We start from the raw sequence: 21,141 nt of genomic DNA, 5'->3' as shown, positions 1-21,141 counted from the left end.
TCTATGGTCACCACCTTAAAGAGCATGAAGTCTAAAGTAAACATGATTTAATGACTCGTAAATGTAAGTACACATTGATGGCCTAAGACCTGAAACAAAGTATTTATATCATTTTTTCAAGTGATATGAGGGCGTGGGCGCTTCTGTCTCCGCAAGCGTCGGAAAGCAACAGATGTGATCTTCCACGCGGTTGCGAAAAAAAAAAAGTTGTCTGTTGATATATCAAAATCGTCTTCCATTGCGATTTCCTGTATATCTAAAGCCACTTTCACACAACCCGTAAATATTCCGGAAAGGCACATGACGTCAGGATGAGACGTATAACGTACGCGTCGAAAACATGTACACGCGCATACCGTTCCACAAAGCTGGTGAACGATCTCAGCTTCAGTACGGATAGTGAGGAGCTCCTGGTCTCTGCTTCGTTCCAGTTTGCAGACATTTGTTCGTTCTTTCTTTGTTGATGTCGAACACAAACTTTCTTCTAATAGCAACAGAGTCGCGCGATGGCACAAGCGTCATCACTATGACACACCCCTTATGGCATTGGTCCTGGCTTTTGTTCACACAGCGCGCGTTCCGGGACTGATTCCGGCAATGTTACTAGGTCCCCAACCCGGGATCGATGCTGGTATCAATCTGGCTTGTGTTTGCTTTCACACAGAAGGCGTTCTGGAAATTTCCCGGCAATTTTCCGGGATCAACGCGCTGTGTGAAAGGGGCTTGAATATGTTTAGAGTACATCTTCACAGTGAAAGGTAGCGCTTCTGAAATCTCTGTGTAAACAATGAGTGACGTACACGCGTGAGAGATCGCTTCTGGCGCTTGCGCAGACCGAAGCGGCCGCGCCCTCAGATCACTTGGAAAAACAATATAAATACTGTTCGTTTTCTCACACAAACCTCTCGTTTCGTGTCTTAGGCCATCAATGTGTACTTACATTTACGAGTTATTAAATCATGTTTAATTTGAACTTCTCTGTGCATGCTCTTTGAGGTGGTGACCATAGACCTGCATTATATTACTGACAGACAACAACGGTTTGACCTAAAAATATCAAAATTGAAACTACTGCGGAAACAAAGACATCTACATCTTGGATGCCCTTGAGGTAAGCTAAAACATACCAACAATTAATTTCAAAGTGAACTATCCCTTTAAGATAGCTTGCTGGTCCTAGCTGGTCTTTATTTTGTTTTAGAGGCGTCTTGGGATGAGACTAACTGGCCTGATAATAATAGTTCTGCCAGGTTCATAGACCAACATTAAGGGATCGTTCATCAAAAATGTTATATTCTGTCAATCAAAGAGTTAATGGACCCAATCGGCATCCATATTTCTTTCTGTTCAAGTCAATGGCTACCGTCAAGTGTTTGAAAACCAATACTCTTCAAAATATCTTACAAAGAAATTCATACAGGTTTGGAACAATGAGGGTGAGAAAATGAAATTTCATTTTTGGTTACCGTTATAGCCCTCTTTTCAGAAGAACTCCAAGACCGTTGATCTGATTTTCTCAAAAATTGTCTCAGATCATCTTCAGACCATGCTGACAAGGTGTGCCAGAATTCAAGTTGATAAGTAAACCGTTCCTGCATAAACACGTGAAATTATTTAACAAAGAGCAAAAACTTCTCCAAATGGTTTTTTTTTTAGATATCGATACAGTTATTCTTCTACATGCAGTTTTTATAATGAGATTTTGTATGCCAGCCTGTTTTATAGCACTCATTAGGCTATAAAAATATCAAAAATCTGATCAGCCTTCAGAGACTCAACAGTAAACATCAAAAACATCATTATTATCTTGACCCAAAGGTTCAAAATCATCTCTTTGGAAGAGAATTAATAAAGTTACTTAACAATGAGCTAATTATACTTTAAAGCAGGACCATTTTCAGCTAATTTCATTTCGGACGCGAGCCCAAGGTGTAGAATTTCTGCCGACGAAGGGAATGAAGTGTTAATTTTCGCTTACAAGAACAAAATTCCCTGGCCTTGATCAAATTAACGTTGACTGTGTGTCGACCAGATGTTCCTTCAAGGAAAGCCAAGCTGGCGTGCCTGTAGAGTATCTCTCAGTCTTGACCATAATTCCCTGATGATAGAGGTGTCGGGAAACCTTAGATTGTCTAATAGCAGCCTACTTTATTCCTTTTCCTTCTGAGAACCAGAATCAATAGGAGTTGTTTTTCACAGCATAAGCAAAACAAATAGAGATTCAATGATATCGCGTACCGAGTCACAGCAATTACACACCATACAGGCTCGAATCGAGTTTATAATTCGTTTAAGGCCTAAGCTTTGGTTATCTTCTGTTACTTGAGTGGAATGCACAAAGCCACACACTTCCTGGTTTTTATACTCTGAAAGCTGTCTGCAGTCCCATCGGCATGACGTCGATGCATCATCTCGTACGATATTCAACACTTATGATCTGAAGAGACGGGCTCTTCAGTCAAGATGATTTCTCTTAGCTGAAGAGAACTTTCTTAAGTATTCTTCCGATGGAATGGCCTTTATTTGATGCGTCTTATAATGTGAGGAGACAGTTTTCGAAAGGCTTTGAATTAACTATGACGTCTCAAATGGTCTAGGTCAAGTGAACAAGAATTAATAGAAAAGGCTGATACTGAAACAGTGAATCTCAGCTAACTCTTTATTTTATTGTTGCCATTATGCACTAGCTAACGTGAACTAACAACGAGCAATATTTTTAAAAGCATTTATTAATCTGGCAATGTTAGTTAATAAAATACAATCTTTATATTAGCGCATTAACCGGTGTCAACAGATATTGATTTTAAAACTGGTAAATGTTAAAAATGACATTAAGATTAAGAAATGTTAGAAGTGTTGTTCGTTGTTAGTTATGTTAACAAATTAAACCTTATTGTAAGGTGTTAAAGTTCACTTTGAAATTAATTTTTGGTATGTTTTAGCTTACCCCAAGGGCATCCAAGATGTAGGTGTCTTTGTTTCCGCAGTATTTTCAATTTTGATATTTTTAGATCAAACCATTATTGTCTGTCAGTCATATAAGGGAGGTCTATGGTCACCACCTCAAATCTGTAAGAATAAACCCCATTTCACAGACAAGGCTTAAGATAGTCTTAAGAGAGCCATTTTAACCCAAAGTAACTTTGGCATACCTTAAAGGGATACTCCACTTTTTTTGGAAATAGGCTCATTTTACAACTCCCCTAGAGTTAAACTGTTGAGTTTTACTGTTTTTGAATCCATTCAGGTCCATCTCCGGTTCTGGCGGTATACCACTTTTAGCATAGCTTATAGCTTACATCATTGAAGTGGACAAGACCATCATTTCTCAAACAAAAAAAGAAAAAGAAAAGTGTTTTGATATTTTTCCTATTTAAAACTTGACTCTTCTGCAGTTAATCTCATTCCTGCGTAATAATCAAGAAACTTTACTGCCGTACCATAATAACATACCATACTGCGTAATGATATGACACAGCACCTGAAAATAGTCCCCAGCTCGGTAACGGTAACTTCTAATGTGACCGGGACTAAGTTTGTGCAGTTATTTTGGCGGAAGGTAGCCTATTTCCAGGCGCTGCGTCATATCATTACGCCTGCTGCACTCATGGTACGGCAGTAAAGTGTCTTGATTATTACGCAGGAATTAGAGTAGTTCCTAGACATATCAGCCTAGAAAATCGCAACTTTACATTTTCCGTCGGTCTTAGTGCACGATGTAACTACAGAAGAGTCAAGTTTTAAATAGGAAAAATATCGAATCAATTTTTTATTTTATTTTTTGAAAAATGCTAATGGTCTTGTCCACTTGAAGGATGTATGCTAAGCTATGCTAAAAGTGGTATCGCCATGAACCGGAGATCGGCTGAAAGGATTCAATAACGGTAAAACTCAACAGTTTAACTGGGGAGTTGTAAAATGAGCCTATTTCCCCCCAAAAAGTGGAGTATCCCTTTAAAATAGCCTATGTCAGTGCCATTGTCTCAAGATCACATCAGTAATGTTTGTTTCTAAAGCATGTTTATAAAAGCTTCTCTTTACTGCCCAAATTTCTCTAAGGTCTAATCCTGGCTTAATCTAAACCCTGGCCTAAATTATCTGAATTCTAAATGAAGGATCCCGAGGACAAGAGTCCTGGCCCTGACATCTCAAAGTATTTGCTGCCACCTACTGGAATACAATAATGTGGCTTTGTGAAAATCTCATCTCTTGTCCTCCTCCTTCTTTTTCTTCTAAATACTCTTTTTTTAACTGCTAAGTCTTTAAGTGGACGAATGCGTCTGTACAACATGCAAAGATATTCCTGTTTCCAAATAATTTTGTTCATATTATGTTAAATAATTAGGCTATTATTTTATTTAAAAAAAATATAATAACATTTATCCATTTGTTTGAATGTTAATAAAAAAATGATAAATTCTACATAAACATACGAAATAATATATATATATATATATATAAAAAAATTGAATGCTATAATTCAAATTAAACATGTGCCCATGGTCGTTTATATAATCATATGAAGAGTTCAGATGCAAAAGCCTCTAAGTGCCATTTGAAATTTTCTTCTATAATGATAATTTTTATCAAGCTTGTATATTTAAGTTCAGTGATTTCACTTAAATGGCAATGATAATTACCTATTAATTGTTATTCAAGTGAAATTACTGAACTTAAATATACAAGTTTGATAAAAATCATCATTAAAGAAGAAAATTTCAAATGGCATTTAGAGGCTTTTGCATCTGAACTCTTCATATATAAAAGGGAGTTATGTATGAAAGTGAATTGATAAAAAGCTTGTTTTTGTTTCTTTTGTATGTCATTTCACCTCTCATTTTGGATGGTTCACCCAAAAATGAAAACTTCATTACTTATACTCACCCTCATGTTGTTCCAAACCTGTTTGAGTTTCTTTCTTCTGTTGAACACAAAAGAAAGAAATTATGAAGAATGTTGGTATAGAGTGGGCGGCAACAAATGCTATGGAAGTCGTTTGGTGCCGTCAAACTGTCTGGTTACCAACATTCTTAAAAATTTGTGTCCAAAACAAGAAAGAAACTCAAAACAGGTTTAGAACAACAAGAGGGTGAGAAAATAATGACAAAATGTTCATATTTGGTTGCACTATCTTCTTAAATGAGATGAGTCAAAGAACACAAGACTTCTAATATATAACCATGCGCTTCTAATTTTGTTTGCAAAGTTTTATTATTGTTGATCATCACATGGGTTGGTCAGACAGCAAGCTCTGAGAAAGCAGGCCTAGGTGATATATCTGTTTATCTTATAATCAGTTGTCACACTGCTCTCATATTTGGTTTAAGAAGCAGCAGATCAAGACAATGGAGCTTCTGTGGCTCTGATCTGAGATCATTTGGCTCCGTCTTGTGATTTTCCCTTGTGCCTGGAGTACCAGGGTATTAAAGGACAAAGCTCTTTCAAATAACTAATTATTATGTGCTTCAATGAATGAGCAAACACTCTCTCACTTTATGTTCATATTGAGGCAGCCATTAGTAGATTATAAAACATGGTTAATGCAATCTAAGGTTAATGTAAAGACCTCACCCTTTGGCCATCAACATTTCTATTGGACCTTGAACTAACACTATCAACAAGTTAGATGTTCAGTGTGTGAATAGTTATCCAGACACGCATGCAGTTAACAATGAATAACGATTTACCACGTTGAGAGATTGGCGATTTTACAATGAATGCAACTGACTTTTCGCTTCACTTTTGTAGTCTATCCATTTATTAAATTAAAAATATTCTGCACATTTTTAGACCTTTGAATAATTTGAGTGAAACAATAAAAGTGCCAGCAAAAGAAATGCTTTACAGCAGAATCAATTCAAGGACTGCATGTAGAAAAAAAAAAATCTGATTTTGCTTGGAAAAAAGTATTGTGGACTGTTAGAAGTTATATGAACAATGAGTTGTGACAACATTGCTTTAACTCATCAAAATAAGTTAAGCAATTTATACTAGATTCAACTAATTTTTAAGCCAGTTTTATGTAATTTAAGTGGAAATGACTTAAACATCCAAGTTGACTGTACTTAAATATTTAAAGCAGCAACTTTTTTTTTTTTTTTTTTTTTTTTTTTTACAGTAAAGTAAAGTCACCATGCACCAAACTTGAATGTGATTGCAGCTCTGGTTCAAAAAAACATGGTGCATGGTATTATGTCCAAAAACATGATATTTGTTTATTTCCAAATAGCCAAATGTGACCATCCTTGTTTTTTTACATGCTAAAATGTAAAAAATAGAGATATATAACATTATAATAAAAAATGTATTATTCAAATATTAAATATCATTGGCTACAATTTGGAAAATAGCCTAATATTTATTAGGCCAACATTATTTAATTATTACTGTTATATCATAACCGTTATTTAATTATTATTATTATTATTATTTGTTATTAAACAATTTAATACTAGCCTATTTAATTTAATGTCATTTATTTTTATAATTGATTATTTTTACATTTTTACCCTGCTCTTGTACAGATCCCCATAGAGCGGGCCACTGATCTTTAGCCTCTGATTGTTCTTGAGAATGTTTTACATGTGGGGGGCGGGATGTTCTCGGAGAAGCAAAACAAAACCTTGCACTTGAGGAGTTCTTCGGGTTCGGGTTTGAGGGCTGTCAGGAGTCGTCATGGCTGCGGCTCTCGGGGCATGCCGCGCGCAGAGAGGGGTTCTTTCAGTGACACGGCGCGGTAACCACAGCTGCACTGCCCTCAAACCTCAATATGATGCGATTGTTATCGGCGGAGGTAGGCTATGACATTCATGCACGGCCTAAAAAAACAAACAAAAAAATAAACCAAAAACAATAAAAATCTAGCATGGCATTGTGCACGAAATTGAGTGCTTAAGTGGGCGGGGCTTATGCGCGTTTTTCCGATTGGTCACATGTGAAATAATTATTATTTTATGTGCTCCTCATTGTGTATTTGTTTTATTTTAGATATTCCAATGTCTTTGGCTAAATTAACATAAATTTACTATTTATTGACTATTTTGATGATTCTGTCTGTAATGGAAGTAACCCATAGTCACATGGGACCTTTTACTTTTCTCATCGCTCCTCAGAATGGGCCAATCACCGTCGTGTTTGAGTTGTTGTGAGGATTGTTTTTGTTAAAATAATTTCACAGAAACTTGAGGGAATTTAAATGTGTATGCCATATGCTAATCTTTGGGATCGACATTTTTAAACGATTAAGGGTTTCTGTTTACAAACGTCCCCAGTGAGACAAAAAAAACGTCCAAAGATTTTAATGTGCTTTAATATGGATTTCGCCTTGCTGAGCCCCCATGCTCCTCCTGCAGGAAAACAAGTTTGTGTAGGCTACTACTGTTAAACATGAAGTGTTCTACTTTTTTTCAATCATTTCTAAAAATGTTTTGTTCTAAAAACCCATACTTGCATACTTGAACCACACTCACACTCTGTTTCACAATCATCATGTTTCAGGAGAAAATAATGCTACATTCATTGTAACACTATAGCTACGGAATCTCTATTGTCTCAAATGCAAAACTTTCAAGCATTCAAAACATATAGTGAAGGATTGTAGAATCTTTTGAACAGCCTAAAACCCTTTTTTTTCCTTTCAGGTCACAATGGCCTTATCGCTGTAAGTAGTATAGCTACACGAGATATGTTCTCAATATGTTGCTGACCAATGATTGCACAACAGTTTAATCTCAAGAAACGTTCTGTTTTAATTTGCCCAGTCAGCATATCTGCAGAAGGGAGGGTTGAAAACAGCAGTCCTGGAGCGCAGAGGTGTCCTTGGAGGAGCTGCCGTATCTGAAGAGATTGTTCCAGGTGTGAGTTTGTTCCACACAGACCAAGGTTGCCTGAATCCCTTAGGTCTACATACTGGTGGCCAAAGTTCTGGTTCTCAAAACACTTTTGTTTTCATCAGTAATTACAAACTCAGAACTCATACAGTATGTAGTCTAAACATTTTAGGTTTAAGTTGATGATTGACCCTAAAGAAATATTAAAGAGTGTCTGTTTTGGATCACTGTAGTTTGCGTGACTGTATGAGCTGTTTATTTTTATGTTCAGGGTTCCACTTTTCCAGGGCCTCGTATCTGCTCAGTTTGCTGCGTCCACACATCTACCAGGACCTGGAGCTCAAGGTGTTACATGCCCCATTCTCTTCTTCCTTTTTTGATCATCTCTAGTGTTGCGCTTTACACAGACCTGACAAACCTTGTAAAAAAGAAGTACACTTTAGCACACTTTTAAATGGAATAGCCTACAGATTACAAAAATAATATAGCCTGCTTTAAAATATTAAACTTAAATGTGAACTTAATGTAATGTTTTAATTGTAAAGATTGCAATTAGATGAACTCAAGTTTGCAAGTTTACTGAAGTAGGACTTAAAGTCTCCAAGAAATCCAAATTGACAATTCTGGTTTCTTTATGGAATATTGCAGTATTTACTATAAATGGTTTATCTGTGAACATAATTATTATTATTGTTATTTTTTAATTAATGTGTTCTGGAAATCTTTAATGAAATAACTTCCGCTACCCTTGCAGTGACTTCTCTTCTGTGATGATGTGTTTCTGGCATATGTGCGTGGCAGCATGTCACTCACATGACATCACAGCAATAGCAAACCACAACCATCCATTCAATTCCCAAAGGACAAAATCAAGTCCCATCTTACATTTTTTCTTGTTCGAAAAGCAGCTTCACTCGGATATACGTCACAATAGGGAAGTAAAGACTATCACAACTTCGGATGTATGCGGATAATTTCATAATTTCTCCTGGTTTCTTTGACATATGATTTTATTGTATTGTTGAATAAATCGACAAGCATTTATGGTAAACTAAAATATACTTTAATGCTATTTCTATTGAAACTTGTAATTAAATACATTTGTAATGATGAAGTTGCAATTTAATACATTTAAAATGTATTATCTTTAAATGTAACATCAAATAACATACTACTGTTCAAATTTAGTTTAGTATGTTTGCCAATATGTCAAATAAGCGTACTTAAAGAATGATAAACAATGATTTAAAATGTACTTTAAAAATAATACTTAAGTGAGTTAAGAAACGGTCCAAAAATTGGGTAACACTTTATTTTACAGTGTCATTGTTACATGCTACATGCAATTACTATAGTAATAACTGCTAAGTATGCATAATTACAAAACTAAACCTAAACCACACCAAACCCTAATCATAACCCTATGGTAAGTACGTATAGTTACTTAATATTACTCCGTACTTAAATATATAATTACAAGTGTAACAAAGACACCTTAAATTGTAACCTAAAATTGTGACCTTTTATTTCATTATTTTTTTTAAAACATACTTTGAAGATTTAAAGCAGACTACAAGTGCAAAATTCAATTTAATATGCACACTTCTTTTTCACAAGGCGAAGAAACGAATGTCCCACTTTATATGAGGTGTCTTTAAATATGGACTAACATTTAAATTAATAATTTGATACATTGCACTTATTGTGTACATATTTTACATTGTACTTACATTAAAAAAAAAAAAAAAACACCTGCATGCCATTACAGCTGTAAACAATTTCTGTAATTACATACATAATTACACTGTCTTCCCTTAAAGGGATAGTTCACTTTGAAATTAATTTTTGATATGTTTTAGCTTACCTCAAGGGCATCCAAGATGTGGGTGTCTTTGTTTCCACAGTATCTTCAATTTTGACATTTTTCAGTCAAACCGTTGTTGTCTATCAGTCATACACTGGAGCCTAAGGGGGTCCACCAAAAAGCATGCACAGAGAAGTCAAAATTAAACATGATTTAATGATTCGTAAATGTAAGTACACATTGATGGCCTAAGACACGAAACAAGCGGTTTGTGTGAGAAAACGAACAGTATTTATATCGTTTTTACCTCTTGTAATCACAGTGACGTCCAAGTGATCTGAATCAGTTGTGCAATGTCCAACTGAACTGAACTGAATCAGTTCAATGTTACGCCGGAAGTGATCGCTTGCGTGTGACGTCACTCAATATTTACACAGAGATTTCGGAAGTTTTACCTTTTACTAAACATATTTAGATATACCGAAATTGTCTTCCATTGCGGTTTCCCGTACATCTAAATATGTTTAGTGAAAGGTAAAACTTCCGAAATCTCTTTATAAACAAAGAGTGACGTAGGCACGCAAGCGATCACTTTCGGCGCATGCGCACACCGAAGCGCCCGTGCCGTCAGATCATTTTGTCATGGCTATGATTACACGAGGTAAAAACGATATAAATACTGTTAGTTTTCTCACACAAACCGCTCGTTTCGAGGCGCTGAGTCATTAAATCATGTTTAATTTGGACTTCTCTGTGCATGCTTTTTGGTGGACCCCCTTAGGCTCCAGTGTATGACTGATAGACAACAACGGTTTGACTGAAAAATGTCAAAATTGAAAATACTGTGGAAACAAAGACACCCACATCTTGGATGCCCTTGAGGTAAGCTAAAACATATCAAAAATTAATTTCAAAGTGAACTACCCCTTTAAACCTTCCCGTTCCACTAAAGAGGGACTTTAATAATAGCACACTTATTTTTCGAATAATTGCTTTTTTCTTTTAATCTAAGATGACAGCAGTGTGTCTTTCTGTGCAGAAACACGGCCTGAAGGTGTACATGAGGGACCCCTATTCATTTACACCCATGCTGGAGGAGGGTGTAGGAGGCCGGCCTCCACGGTCTTTACTGCTTGGAGCTGACATGGCAATGACCCAGAAAGAGATTGGCAAATTCTCAGAGAAAGATGCCAAGGTTTTTATGTCATTGTCAAGAGGACTTAGATTTTAGTCTACACTTGCGTGTCATAGTAAAAAGCAAAAACTCAATATGGATTTTATATGTATTTTTTCTCTCTTTCCTATCACTAAAGGTGTATCCTGAGTTTTTAACCTATTTGGAAACACTGGCCTGTGCCATCCACCCTCTTTTAGATTCTCCACCCGTTGACATTCCAGGACTGACTCAGGGCTCTTTGAAAAAGAAAATATCTGCCCTGAGGAGCTTGAAACCTTTGGTGAAGTCTGGTAATGATGCTTCGTGCTTATATAACAGACAATAAACCAGATTTTCCCCTTTTTTCTGCTTCTACTGCTGAAATAAGTCAGAAAGTCTTGTAAAACTAGGGCTTATAAAACTGAAGCAATAAAGTAGAATGCATGTGCTTCTGTGTTTAAAGGGTTGAAGTTGGGAAAGAATATACCAGATTTCTATGAACTTGTTACAGCTCCAGTTATGAAGGTGGGTTATGTCAGGTCTGTTGTCCTTGTCTTCAGATTGTTGAGATTGTTCTCAGGTTAAAATATGTGTGTGTCTGTGTGTGTGTATATATATATATATATATACATATATACTAAGTAAGTATGCATTTTCCCAAACTTGAAAATACATACAAAAAATACAGATCAAAATATGCATCATTTATTTTGAGCATTGTCTGATAAATTAGTTACAATTCAAGGATGTTTCCTGAAATGAAAACAGCTTTTTTTTTGTTGAAATTTCAGTTTTTGTGTGTGTAGGTCCTCAATCGCTGGTTTGAATCAGAGCCGTTGATAGCCACATTAGCCACTGACTCTGTGATTGGTGCAAACACAAGCCCAAATAATCCTGGAAGTGGGTGAGGAGGATAGTTTGACATTTATGTGTTTGAACTGACTCAGAATATCCTGTAATTGACGTTGTGCTTAATCTTGTAGATATGTCCTGCTACACCATGTGATGGGTGAGCTGGAGAAGGAGAAAGGTGCCTGGGGTTACGTGGAGGGAGGAATGGGTGGGGTGTCTCGATCAATCGCCAGCTCCGCCCGATCTCTCGGAGCAGATATTTTTACAGACAGAGTAAGTATTCAGGTAGAATGTGTAACCATTTCCTTGAGCTATTGTTTCCGGACAAGCCATATTGATTCAAAGGAACCGGTTGTCCCACGGATATTAATCTGTCACTTTTCTTGGGGCCTGTAGGATGTTGAACGAGTCCTTATCGGTCAGGGCGGTTCTGCCAAGGGTGTTGTGCTGACAGATGGAACTGAAGTCCGGAGTAAAGTGGTTCTATCCAACGCCACTCCCTACGTCACCTTCAAAAAGCTCACCCCACAGGTACAGCCCTGATGGTATGTCCCGAGATCATGCCAGTAAAAGTAATGAAGAACATTGGTTTTTACATCTGTGCATTTAGATATGGTCATGACCTCATAACTATAGAAATTTCTAGGTCATTCCTTCCACAGTTACTGTCATCCCATTCTGTAATCTTCTGTTGTTGCCTTGTGTGAGTCACTTTATCTGTTTACTCAAGGAGTGACCTTATTCTTTAACTGACAACACTGTGTCCACATGCAAGTGTTAGTTCGGTTTACAATAGAAAAAACAAAAAGAGAAAGAAAAAAAAAGAATATATATATATATATATATATATATACACTAACCTAAAGTATTATTAGGAACACCTATTCAATTTCTTATTTATGCAGTTATCTAATCAACCAATCACATGGCAGTTGCTTCAATGCATTTAGGGGTGCGGTCCTGGTCAAGACAATCTCCTTAACTCCAAATTGAATGTCAGAATGGGAAAGAAAGGTGATTTAAGCAATTTTGAGCATGGCATGGTTGTTTGTGCCAGACGGGCCGGTCTGAGTATTTCACAAAAGTTACTGGGATTTTCACGCACAACCATTTTTAGGGTTATGCGTGGTCTGATGAGTCTCGATTTCTGTTGAGACATTCAGATGGTAGAGTCAGAATTTGGTGTAAACAGAATGAGAACATGGATCCATCATGCCTTGTTACCACTGTGCAGGCTGGTGGTGGTGGTGTAATGGTGTGGGGATTTTTTTCTTGGCACACTTTAGGCCCCTTAGTGCCAATTGAGCATCGTTTAAATGCCACGGCCTACCTGAGCATTGTTTCTGACCATGTCCATCCCTTTATGGCCACCATGTACCCATCCCCTGATGGCTACTTCCAGCAGGATAATGCACCATATCACAAAGCCCGAACATTACAATGAGTTCACTGTACTAAAATGGCCCCCACAGTCACCAGATCTCAACCCAATAGAGCATCTTTGGGATGTGGTGGAACGGGAGCTACGTGCCTTGGATGTGCATCCCACAAATCTCCATCAACTGCAAGTCAAGATGCTATCCTATCAATATGGGCCAACATATCTAAAGAATGCTTTCAGCACCTTGTTGAATCAATGCCATGTAGAATTAAGGCAGTTCTGGAGGTGAAAGGGGGGGTCAAACACAGTATTAGTATGGTGTTCCTTCTAATCCTTTGAGTGTCTATAGGCAAAAATAGGCAAAAGAATCCCATTGAATCTAGTTTTTATTAATCCAATGTAAAAATAATATTAATTATAATGTAACAACTGTTTTACTTAAATCTTAATGAAAATTCTGAATAATTGATGTCTGTGGTTGTCCTGGTAAAGGGTGCCCTGCCAGAGGCATTCATCAGAGCCGTAGATCAGATCGACTACACCTCTCCTGTTACCAAGATAAACGGTATGATTACAGATAATTTAACGCCTCATTTCACTGAACTAAATGTGCATTTTCTCATTTAAAAAAACCCTGTTTGCAAGGCAGCAAAAGAAGAGTGTTGGTTCTGTGTAAATACTCCAGAAAGCTTTGTCGTTATCTTGACTTAGCAAGCAAGCAAGACAAGACCAAAGATACTTCATTATCCAATAGAAGCATGAACGAAAACCAGCTGGAATTCATTGTTGTTTAATTTTTAATGGTGATTATTCAGTCACTAATTTAATTTAAATAATTATTAATTAAATAAGCAGAGCCGGACAGTAACGAAGTACATTTACTTGAGTACAGTACTTAAGAACAATTTTGAGGGATCTGTACTTTACTCGAGTATCATTTTTGGGTAGTACTCATGACTTTACTCAAGTACATTTGAGAGGGCAACATGACATCATGACTTTTGCGTAAACATACAGGCCACTTTCGAGTCAAGTGGCGTGTTATCTCTACGCATTTTGAGCTATCCGCGTGTATGTCTACGCCATTAACATCCGAGTGATTCCGCGTGTCTGTACACGCCGTCAAATGTCCGCGCGAAACGAAGCAAAATGTAGATCTACATCTGGGGAGCGATCTTTTCCTAGGATGGTAAGGGAACAGTCATAAATGCCATTAACCCCAGTGACGGTTAGGTTTAGGGACGGGGTTGAGGTAAGTCATAGATTTATATATACAGTAATAACGTTAAGTCAACAGCGTTCATAAACACGCTGAAAAGCGATTATGCATGTTGATAGCACGCCAAAAATGGAAATACGAATTGGCGTGTCATACACACGCTACTTCATGAGATCAGTCTGGAGAGGGAAATATTGTACTCTTTACTCCAGTACATTTCTATCCATAACCCTGAGTACCCGTTACTTCTTCTAAAAAAAACTAAAAAAAAAAACTTTTTATTTGTTATTTCCCTCTGAAAAGTGATTGGATTGTGCAGGTGCCACTGATTGGGACAGCCTATCAGCAATCACTTTCAGCTTTCTCGCCAAAGTCAACTCCATTGTCAGATTTAGATAAGAGATGAAACCATGGGCGAAACAATGGATGAAAAAAGCAGGTCCATCCCGGGAATGTGCCGACCCGTGGCCCCACTGAAATTTCTGAAATTATATATTCAAATTAAATATTCATATTCAAATTAATATTATTCAAAATTAAATGACCGGATATTCAAATTAAATGACCCATCATGCCATTGATCAGCTCTACCAAACATGATTGTCTTTTTTCATGAATAAACAAACACTGTGATGTTGTCTTGATTGAGACTGTGAAGCAGCTTTCACAGATACAATCTGTATTGTGAAAAGCCCTATATAAATATATTTGACTTGACTTGAAATTTTCTTAAATGTTAAATAAAGCAACAACAGGGGCATCTGTACTTTTACTCAAGTAACGAAGCTGTGTAATCTGTCTGCCTTACATACTTGTATGTTAAGCATTTGGGTCTAAATAAGTTGCAGTTTGAAATGTAGAACACATTTCTAAGCAGAATATTTTAGGAATATAAACAGCGCTGCCTTGCAAAAGCTGTCGATTCCTTACAAGATATTGTTGATTGGGATTATCTGACCTTTGTTTTTGCAATTGCACAGTGGCTTTGGACAAGCTGCCTAATTTCTTGGCTGCTCCGAATAGTGCGGATGGCAAACCAGGTCCACATCATCAGTGTTCAATCCATCTGAACTGTGAGAGTGTGCAGGTTCTGGAGGAGGCCTACATGGAGGGCCAGCAGGGACGCCCATCCTCCAGGTCAGAAAAACCTGCAGTGCTGCGTATAATGGAAAAACTAATATTTGCACATTACACACACATGAAGGCTTCAGGATATGTGAATTTGCAAGTCATGACCAGGGTTTCACAGACAGCAAATCTGTTGCTCTGGGTTCGGGGTTTATAGTGATGGTTTTCCATTAATTTCACTAAACCAGAGCAATTTACATTATATCCTGATCGTCTTCTGGTGTTTTTGTTTAGGCCTATGATAGAAATGACCATTCCCTCAGTGCTAGATCCGACTCTAGCGCCCCCCGGCTGTCATGTGGCATCTCTCTTCATCCAGTTTACGCCATATTTGATGGAGGGTCGCCGCTCTTGGACCGAAGAGGACAGGGAGAGATTTGCTGAAACAAGTACTTATTTGCATTCTTGTTTGCCGTTTGCTGGCACAGGCATGATACGGATTGTGTATGTAAAAGGTCTTGAATGTCTTACATAGTGTTGGAGAAAGTTACCTTTACAGTAATGTAGTACATTATTGTAGCCTGGTCCCACCAGACTTTCGTACATTTCATTTGTACAGAGAGTCTGGCCTCGCTCCATTCACAAGCGTTAACTTCTTTATAGTCGGATACTCTGTTGAAGTCTAAAACTGCTGGATCTGCCCAGAGCCACTCTGATCTGCCATAACCAATCGCTAACGTTTGGCCGTGACGTATGGCGACTCAAACTAGCGCACACTATGAGCGCACAACATCAACGTCATCGTTCTCAGCCACACCCTCTGTTCGCTGATTGGACCTGTAAAAATTGACTGGAGAAAACCAAAGAATACACCACAAGTTCAGACGTAGTGCTGAAGGAAAATGAAAATTGAGCGGCAGTACGTTACGTAGGTGGGCGGAGCCTGGCTAACAATATTGCGCTGCACCTTAAAAAAATTACTAATTATGTTATTAAGTCCACATTCACACAGCTGCAGAATACAGTTGTCAATCCTGTATTTAAGTCCTTAATATGGTTATTTTCACACAGCTATATACAAGAGTGATAATAACTGCATTATATAACTGAATTCACACCTGTAAATTTTAAACTAGTAGTCTGTCATACAGAGTTTTCCGTACAGCGACTTTACATGCTGCTTAACTTCTATAGTACGATGCATCGTTATTTGTTAAAGAAATCAACTAGCTTGTCATGACTGTTTTTCGAAACCGTATTGTCGCAATACTCTAACCCAGACAGCAACACAGTGTTGGCCCAGATCCGGCCTACTGTACATCTGGTATGTGTGCAGGATTTCATGTGTACCACATGTGGGCCGGATGTGGACCGACACTATGTTGCTGTCTGGGTGGTTGAGTAATAACTTCTTTCAATCGATCCATTTAAGAATTTAAAATTAAATTACAGACATGACTACTTCTTTTTCTCTTCTATTTTGCTTCATTTCCAGATTCAATCATAGACTCATTTTTACGTACTAGAGCACATACGCATATGCGCACTCCTCAGAAACGGTGCTTCTTTCGGCATACTAAAAGACGCAAAAGACATTTGTATGTTCGAAGTGAAAGATGTAGATTGTACTGAAAGTCAGCGTTCTTATTTTGCGCAAGATAAGTATTTATTAAAGGATTAGTTCACTTTTGAAAAAAACTTTTGCTGATAATTTACTCACCCCCATGTCATCCAAGATGTCCATGTCTTTCTTTCCTCAGTCGAAAAGAAATTAAGGTTTTTGATGAAAACTTTCCAGGATTTCTCCATATAATGGACTTACATGGGAACCAGATGGTCCAAGTTCGAAAAGACAGTTAATAACAGTGTCAGATGCAGCTTCAAATGTCTTTAAACGACACCAGACGATGAATAAGAGTCTTATCATGCGAAACGATCGGTTATTTCAAAACTTATTCCAAAAATGTAACTTTTCTAAGGACAAATGCTAGCCTTGCTCTATTCTGTGAGGCGCGTTTGTAACGTCACGTAATACGTAATTACGTTCAAAAGGTCACGGGCGACGTAGCCGTAAGTACAGAGTCAGTGTTTACAAGTTGAACGCATAGGTTGAACGTGCAAACTAACTCAAACGTCGTTTACAAAAAAGGATTTAAAAGGTAAAACAACGATGTCGGACGATTTAGATTCTACGTCGCCCGTGACCTTTTGAACGTAATTACGTATTACGTGACATTACAAACGCGCCTCACAGAATAGAGCAAGGCTAGCATTTGTTTCTAAGATTCTAAGAAATGATTATTTTTACCATATCATTTAAAAAAAAAAAAAAAAATCAAAATATTAAGTGAACAGAAAATCTTGACTAGATTCTTATGTGATATTTTCTGCATTTTAAAGACCGCCCCAACTTTCCCACTCTAATAGGCGGGCATGAATTACCTACTTTTTAAATGCAGTGACACAGCTTGTGCTACCACAGTGATATCACATGCCTATGCCTTGAAGTGTAGTAATAGGTTCTTTGTTTCCTGTTTCGCAGCATTCGACTGGGTTGAACGTTACGCACCTGGATTTAAAAAGTCAATAGTGGGCAAAGACATCCTGACCCCTCCTGATCTTGAGAGGGTCTTTGGTCTCACTGGAGGGGTATAAACATATTTAATTTAAATTGACATGGACTTTTTATAAATGTATTGTTTTGTTAGTCATTTTCACACTCATACAGAATCTAATATATAATATTGTCTTTAAATCTCAGTTAATTGTTGTAAATGTGCTTGTCATAGCATTAATTACATGCGTTTTTATTTTTATTTTTATGCAACAGAATATATTTCATGGCTCAATGTCTTTGGATCAACTTTACCTGGCGAGACCTTTGCCCTCTGTCGCAGACTACCGCTCACCCGTCAAAGGATTGTACTTATGTGGCAGTGGCAGCCATCCAGGTATGTGCCTGAATAAATAAAAGCTTAAACAGTACGTATTGGGTTTAGAAATGTCATCTGTGTGATATCACGTATCATAAAACCAGGTCAGGTAAATGTGGAGCTTGACGTGCATGACCTCCCCTGTGTTCTCCAGCATTTATCTGAGCTTGTCTCATTCAGGTGGAGGTGTTATGGGTGCAGCCGGCTGGAATTCAGCTCTCAATGTTCTGGCAGATTTCAAGCGACTGTGATCTCGGCCTTCGATGGATGGGGAATATCACTTTTCAATGGGATATTTCAATGAAAAGAGAGATGAAGACAAATAGTAAAGGGATAGTTTACCCAAAAAAATGAAAAGTCTGTCATCATTTACTCACCCTCATGTTGTTTCAAATCTGTATGAATTTAAAGGTTCTCTAAGCGATCCTGGGTGTTGACGTTCGGAATATTTTTAAACAAATCGGAGGCTAGCTAGACCCTCCCTCCTCCGCATCTCATCTCCTCCCCCTCCCTTCCGTGCTTCCTGAAATAATTGTGAACGTGTATTTCTAGCTAATTATATCCTTGTGTGGGTTTGGCGAACATAAGCGTCAATTTAGAAGAAAAAAACAATTTAACGTTACCCACCTGTCCAGCAAAAACAGAGCAACCTGAATGTCGGACTGGAAGCCCTTCTGCCGCCGGAGTTCTCACCATCGTTCAAAAGCTTTGCTACCGATGTAAATTCGGAACTTCGCACGTTCTTTATCCGACTCCTTCTTCTTTTTAATTTGTTCTTCAGAACGACGTTTCTTTGGTCGTGTCGGCCATTATTCAAACTTCCCTCTGATGCTTCTATCTCCTTCACACACACACCCCCTTCATGTGCACGCGCACTAACCCCTCCAGACCCACCCTTAAATACTTCTTGCCAGTGATTGGCTGGAACACTGTTTGTTAGGTTTCGTGGTCCGGGTGAGACATGATTGTTTTTGTTGCCGTTTTTGGAGCCTGTGGTGTCTACAGAGACCACGTTTTTTTTACAGTGTGTTTAGGGGACAGGCAGCTAGCCGATAGTGAGGAGACATTTGATGTATGTGACAAAAAATTTTTTTGGCCCCACATCGCTTAGAGAACCTTTAAAGAAGATATTTTAGAGAATGTTGGTAACTAGACAGTTGAACGCCAGCCATTGACTTCCATAGTATTTTTTTTTTCCTACTGAAGTCAATGGGTGCCGTCAACTCTTTGGTTGCAAACATTCTACAAAATATCTTATTTTTACTGCAGTACAGGTTTGGAACACCTTGAGGGTGAGTATGATGACAGAATTTTCATTTTTGGGTGAACTGACCCTTTTAGCGTTGTTGACATTGTGTGATTTTTTGTCTTGCAGTTTTAATACACTCCCAAAATGTTGCCCTATTCCATCTATTTTTTTTTTTTTTTTTGTAAAATTTGAGATCATGTAGTCAATTATAATAAATATAACTGAATCCATTGGCCATGTGTTTTTTATGACCTGAGATAGGACATGTGAGTAGGTTCACATTGAATATTTCTGACAAAAAGCTATGACATTGTTTTATAATAAATTCAATTATATCATTTAGATAATTGATAATAATGGAGGTTCTATGAAAGCAAAAGGTCTTTGAACCTTTGAAGAGGCTTTATTGTTTACCTCTAAATTCTTATTTTTTGCTGTGAAGCCAGTGATGCAGGACTGTACTTCATCTCAAATAAAGTAATTACATAAAATAATCCAAAATTATTTATTTAAAGGGTTATTTCACCTTAAAATTAAAATGATGCCATTAATGACTCACCCTCATGTCGTTCCAAGTTCTGTAAGACCTGTGTTCATCTTCAGAACACAGTTCAAGATATTTTAGATTTAGTCAGAGAGCTTTCTGTCCCTCCATTGGAAATGTATGTACTGTAGACTGTCCTTGTCCTGAAAGGTAAAAAAGACATAATCAAACAGACAATAAATAAAGTATATGCTGAATAAAGTCTTAGTTTTTTGTTATTTTTGGACCAAAATGTATTTTCGATGCTTCAAAAAATTTGAACTAACCCACTGATGTCACATGGACTACTTTGATGATGTCTTTATTACCTTTCTGGACAAGGACAGTATACAGTGCATACAGTTTCAATGGAGGGACAGAAAGCTCTCAGACTAAAGCTAAAATATCTTAATATATTTTTGGGTCAACTATCCCTTTAATGCATGTCATTTCTCAGTGTACATCACAGAACATTGGCAAGACTTTAGGAAAACAAATATTCATTTAAGGCTATGTTCGTTATAACTTTCTAGCATGAGTACAACTCTTCCTATTTCTACAGTTTATATAGTATGCAAACTAAAAAACAGTATGGAAATGTCCTGTATGCTTGAAAATCCAAACAGTACACATGCATGATCACGAAGCACGAAAGTAATTCAAGTGTGATTAAAATTTAACCTGTTTAATTGATTTGGCAAAATCCAAATCTCTCTCGCTCTCTCTCTCTCTCTCTCTCTCTCTCTCTCTCTCTCTTTTTTTTTTTTTTTAAATGGTAACTGGATTAAAGTCAGCATAAAATGCATGATGCAAAATTGTCTTCTTTCCTATTGTGACATAGAGTGAAACTGCTTCTTGAACCAGAAAAAAAAGTAGTCTGGAACTTGATTTTGTCCATTGGTAATTGATTGTATGGTAGTAGATTGTTATTGAGACTTCTACCTCAGTAGCCTATAGGCCTATTCGTACTCGTATTCTTATTATTATTTTTTTTTTACCCGCCACTTTGTTTATTTGTGGTTAGGTACTAAATTTGTGTATGGTCCTGTATTACTGTAAGTCTGAGCATCGTCACAAGCATTTCGGTGCCTAGTGTAATTGTGCAAATGACAAATAAAAATGCTCTT

The 21,141-nt window shown here is 37.3% G+C and overlaps 1 protein-coding gene across 1 annotated transcript; it reads left to right on the top strand.

Annotated features, from left to right (window-relative positions):
• Positions 1–6,643: 6,643 nt before the first annotated feature.
• On the top strand, positions 6,644–19,721 carry pyroxd2 (pyridine nucleotide-disulphide oxidoreductase domain 2). Its single transcript, XM_039657149.2, has 16 exons — positions 6,644–6,793; positions 7,641–7,660; positions 7,761–7,854; positions 8,101–8,174; positions 10,673–10,828; positions 10,947–11,100; positions 11,253–11,314; positions 11,596–11,693; positions 11,773–11,914; positions 12,038–12,172; positions 13,515–13,587; positions 15,222–15,378; positions 15,604–15,758; positions 17,852–17,958; positions 18,140–18,260; positions 18,423–19,721. Exons 1-16 carry the CDS (start codon positions 6,676–6,678, stop codon positions 18,491–18,493), a joined length of 1,737 nt encoding a protein of 578 aa, XP_039513083.1. The 5' UTR covers positions 6,644–6,675; the 3' UTR covers positions 18,494–19,721.
• The last annotated feature ends 1,420 nt before the right edge of the window (positions 19,722–21,141 follow it).

This window comes from Pimephales promelas, chromosome 11, assembly GCF_988280905.1.
Source record: "Pimephales promelas chromosome 11, fPimPro1.hap1.1, whole genome shotgun sequence".
Taxonomy (NCBI): Eukaryota; Metazoa; Chordata; class Actinopteri; order Cypriniformes; family Leuciscidae; genus Pimephales; species Pimephales promelas.
This window is presented reverse-complemented; position numbering and strand designations above follow the sequence as displayed.

Bases quoted from the DNA above. Each gene is read 5' to 3' on its own strand.
- pyroxd2 (XM_039657149.2), top strand. From the start codon at position 6,676: ATGGCTGCGGCTCTCGGGGCATGCCGCGCGCAGAGAGGGGTTCTTTCA. The intron at 6,794-7,640 runs GTAGGCTATGAC...TTTTCCTTTCAG, and splicing joins TGCGATTGTTATCGGCGGAG to GTCACAATGGCCTTATCGCT. The intron at 10,829-10,946 runs GTTTTTATGTCA...CTATCACTAAAG, and splicing joins TCTCAGAGAAAGATGCCAAG to GTGTATCCTGAGTTTTTAAC.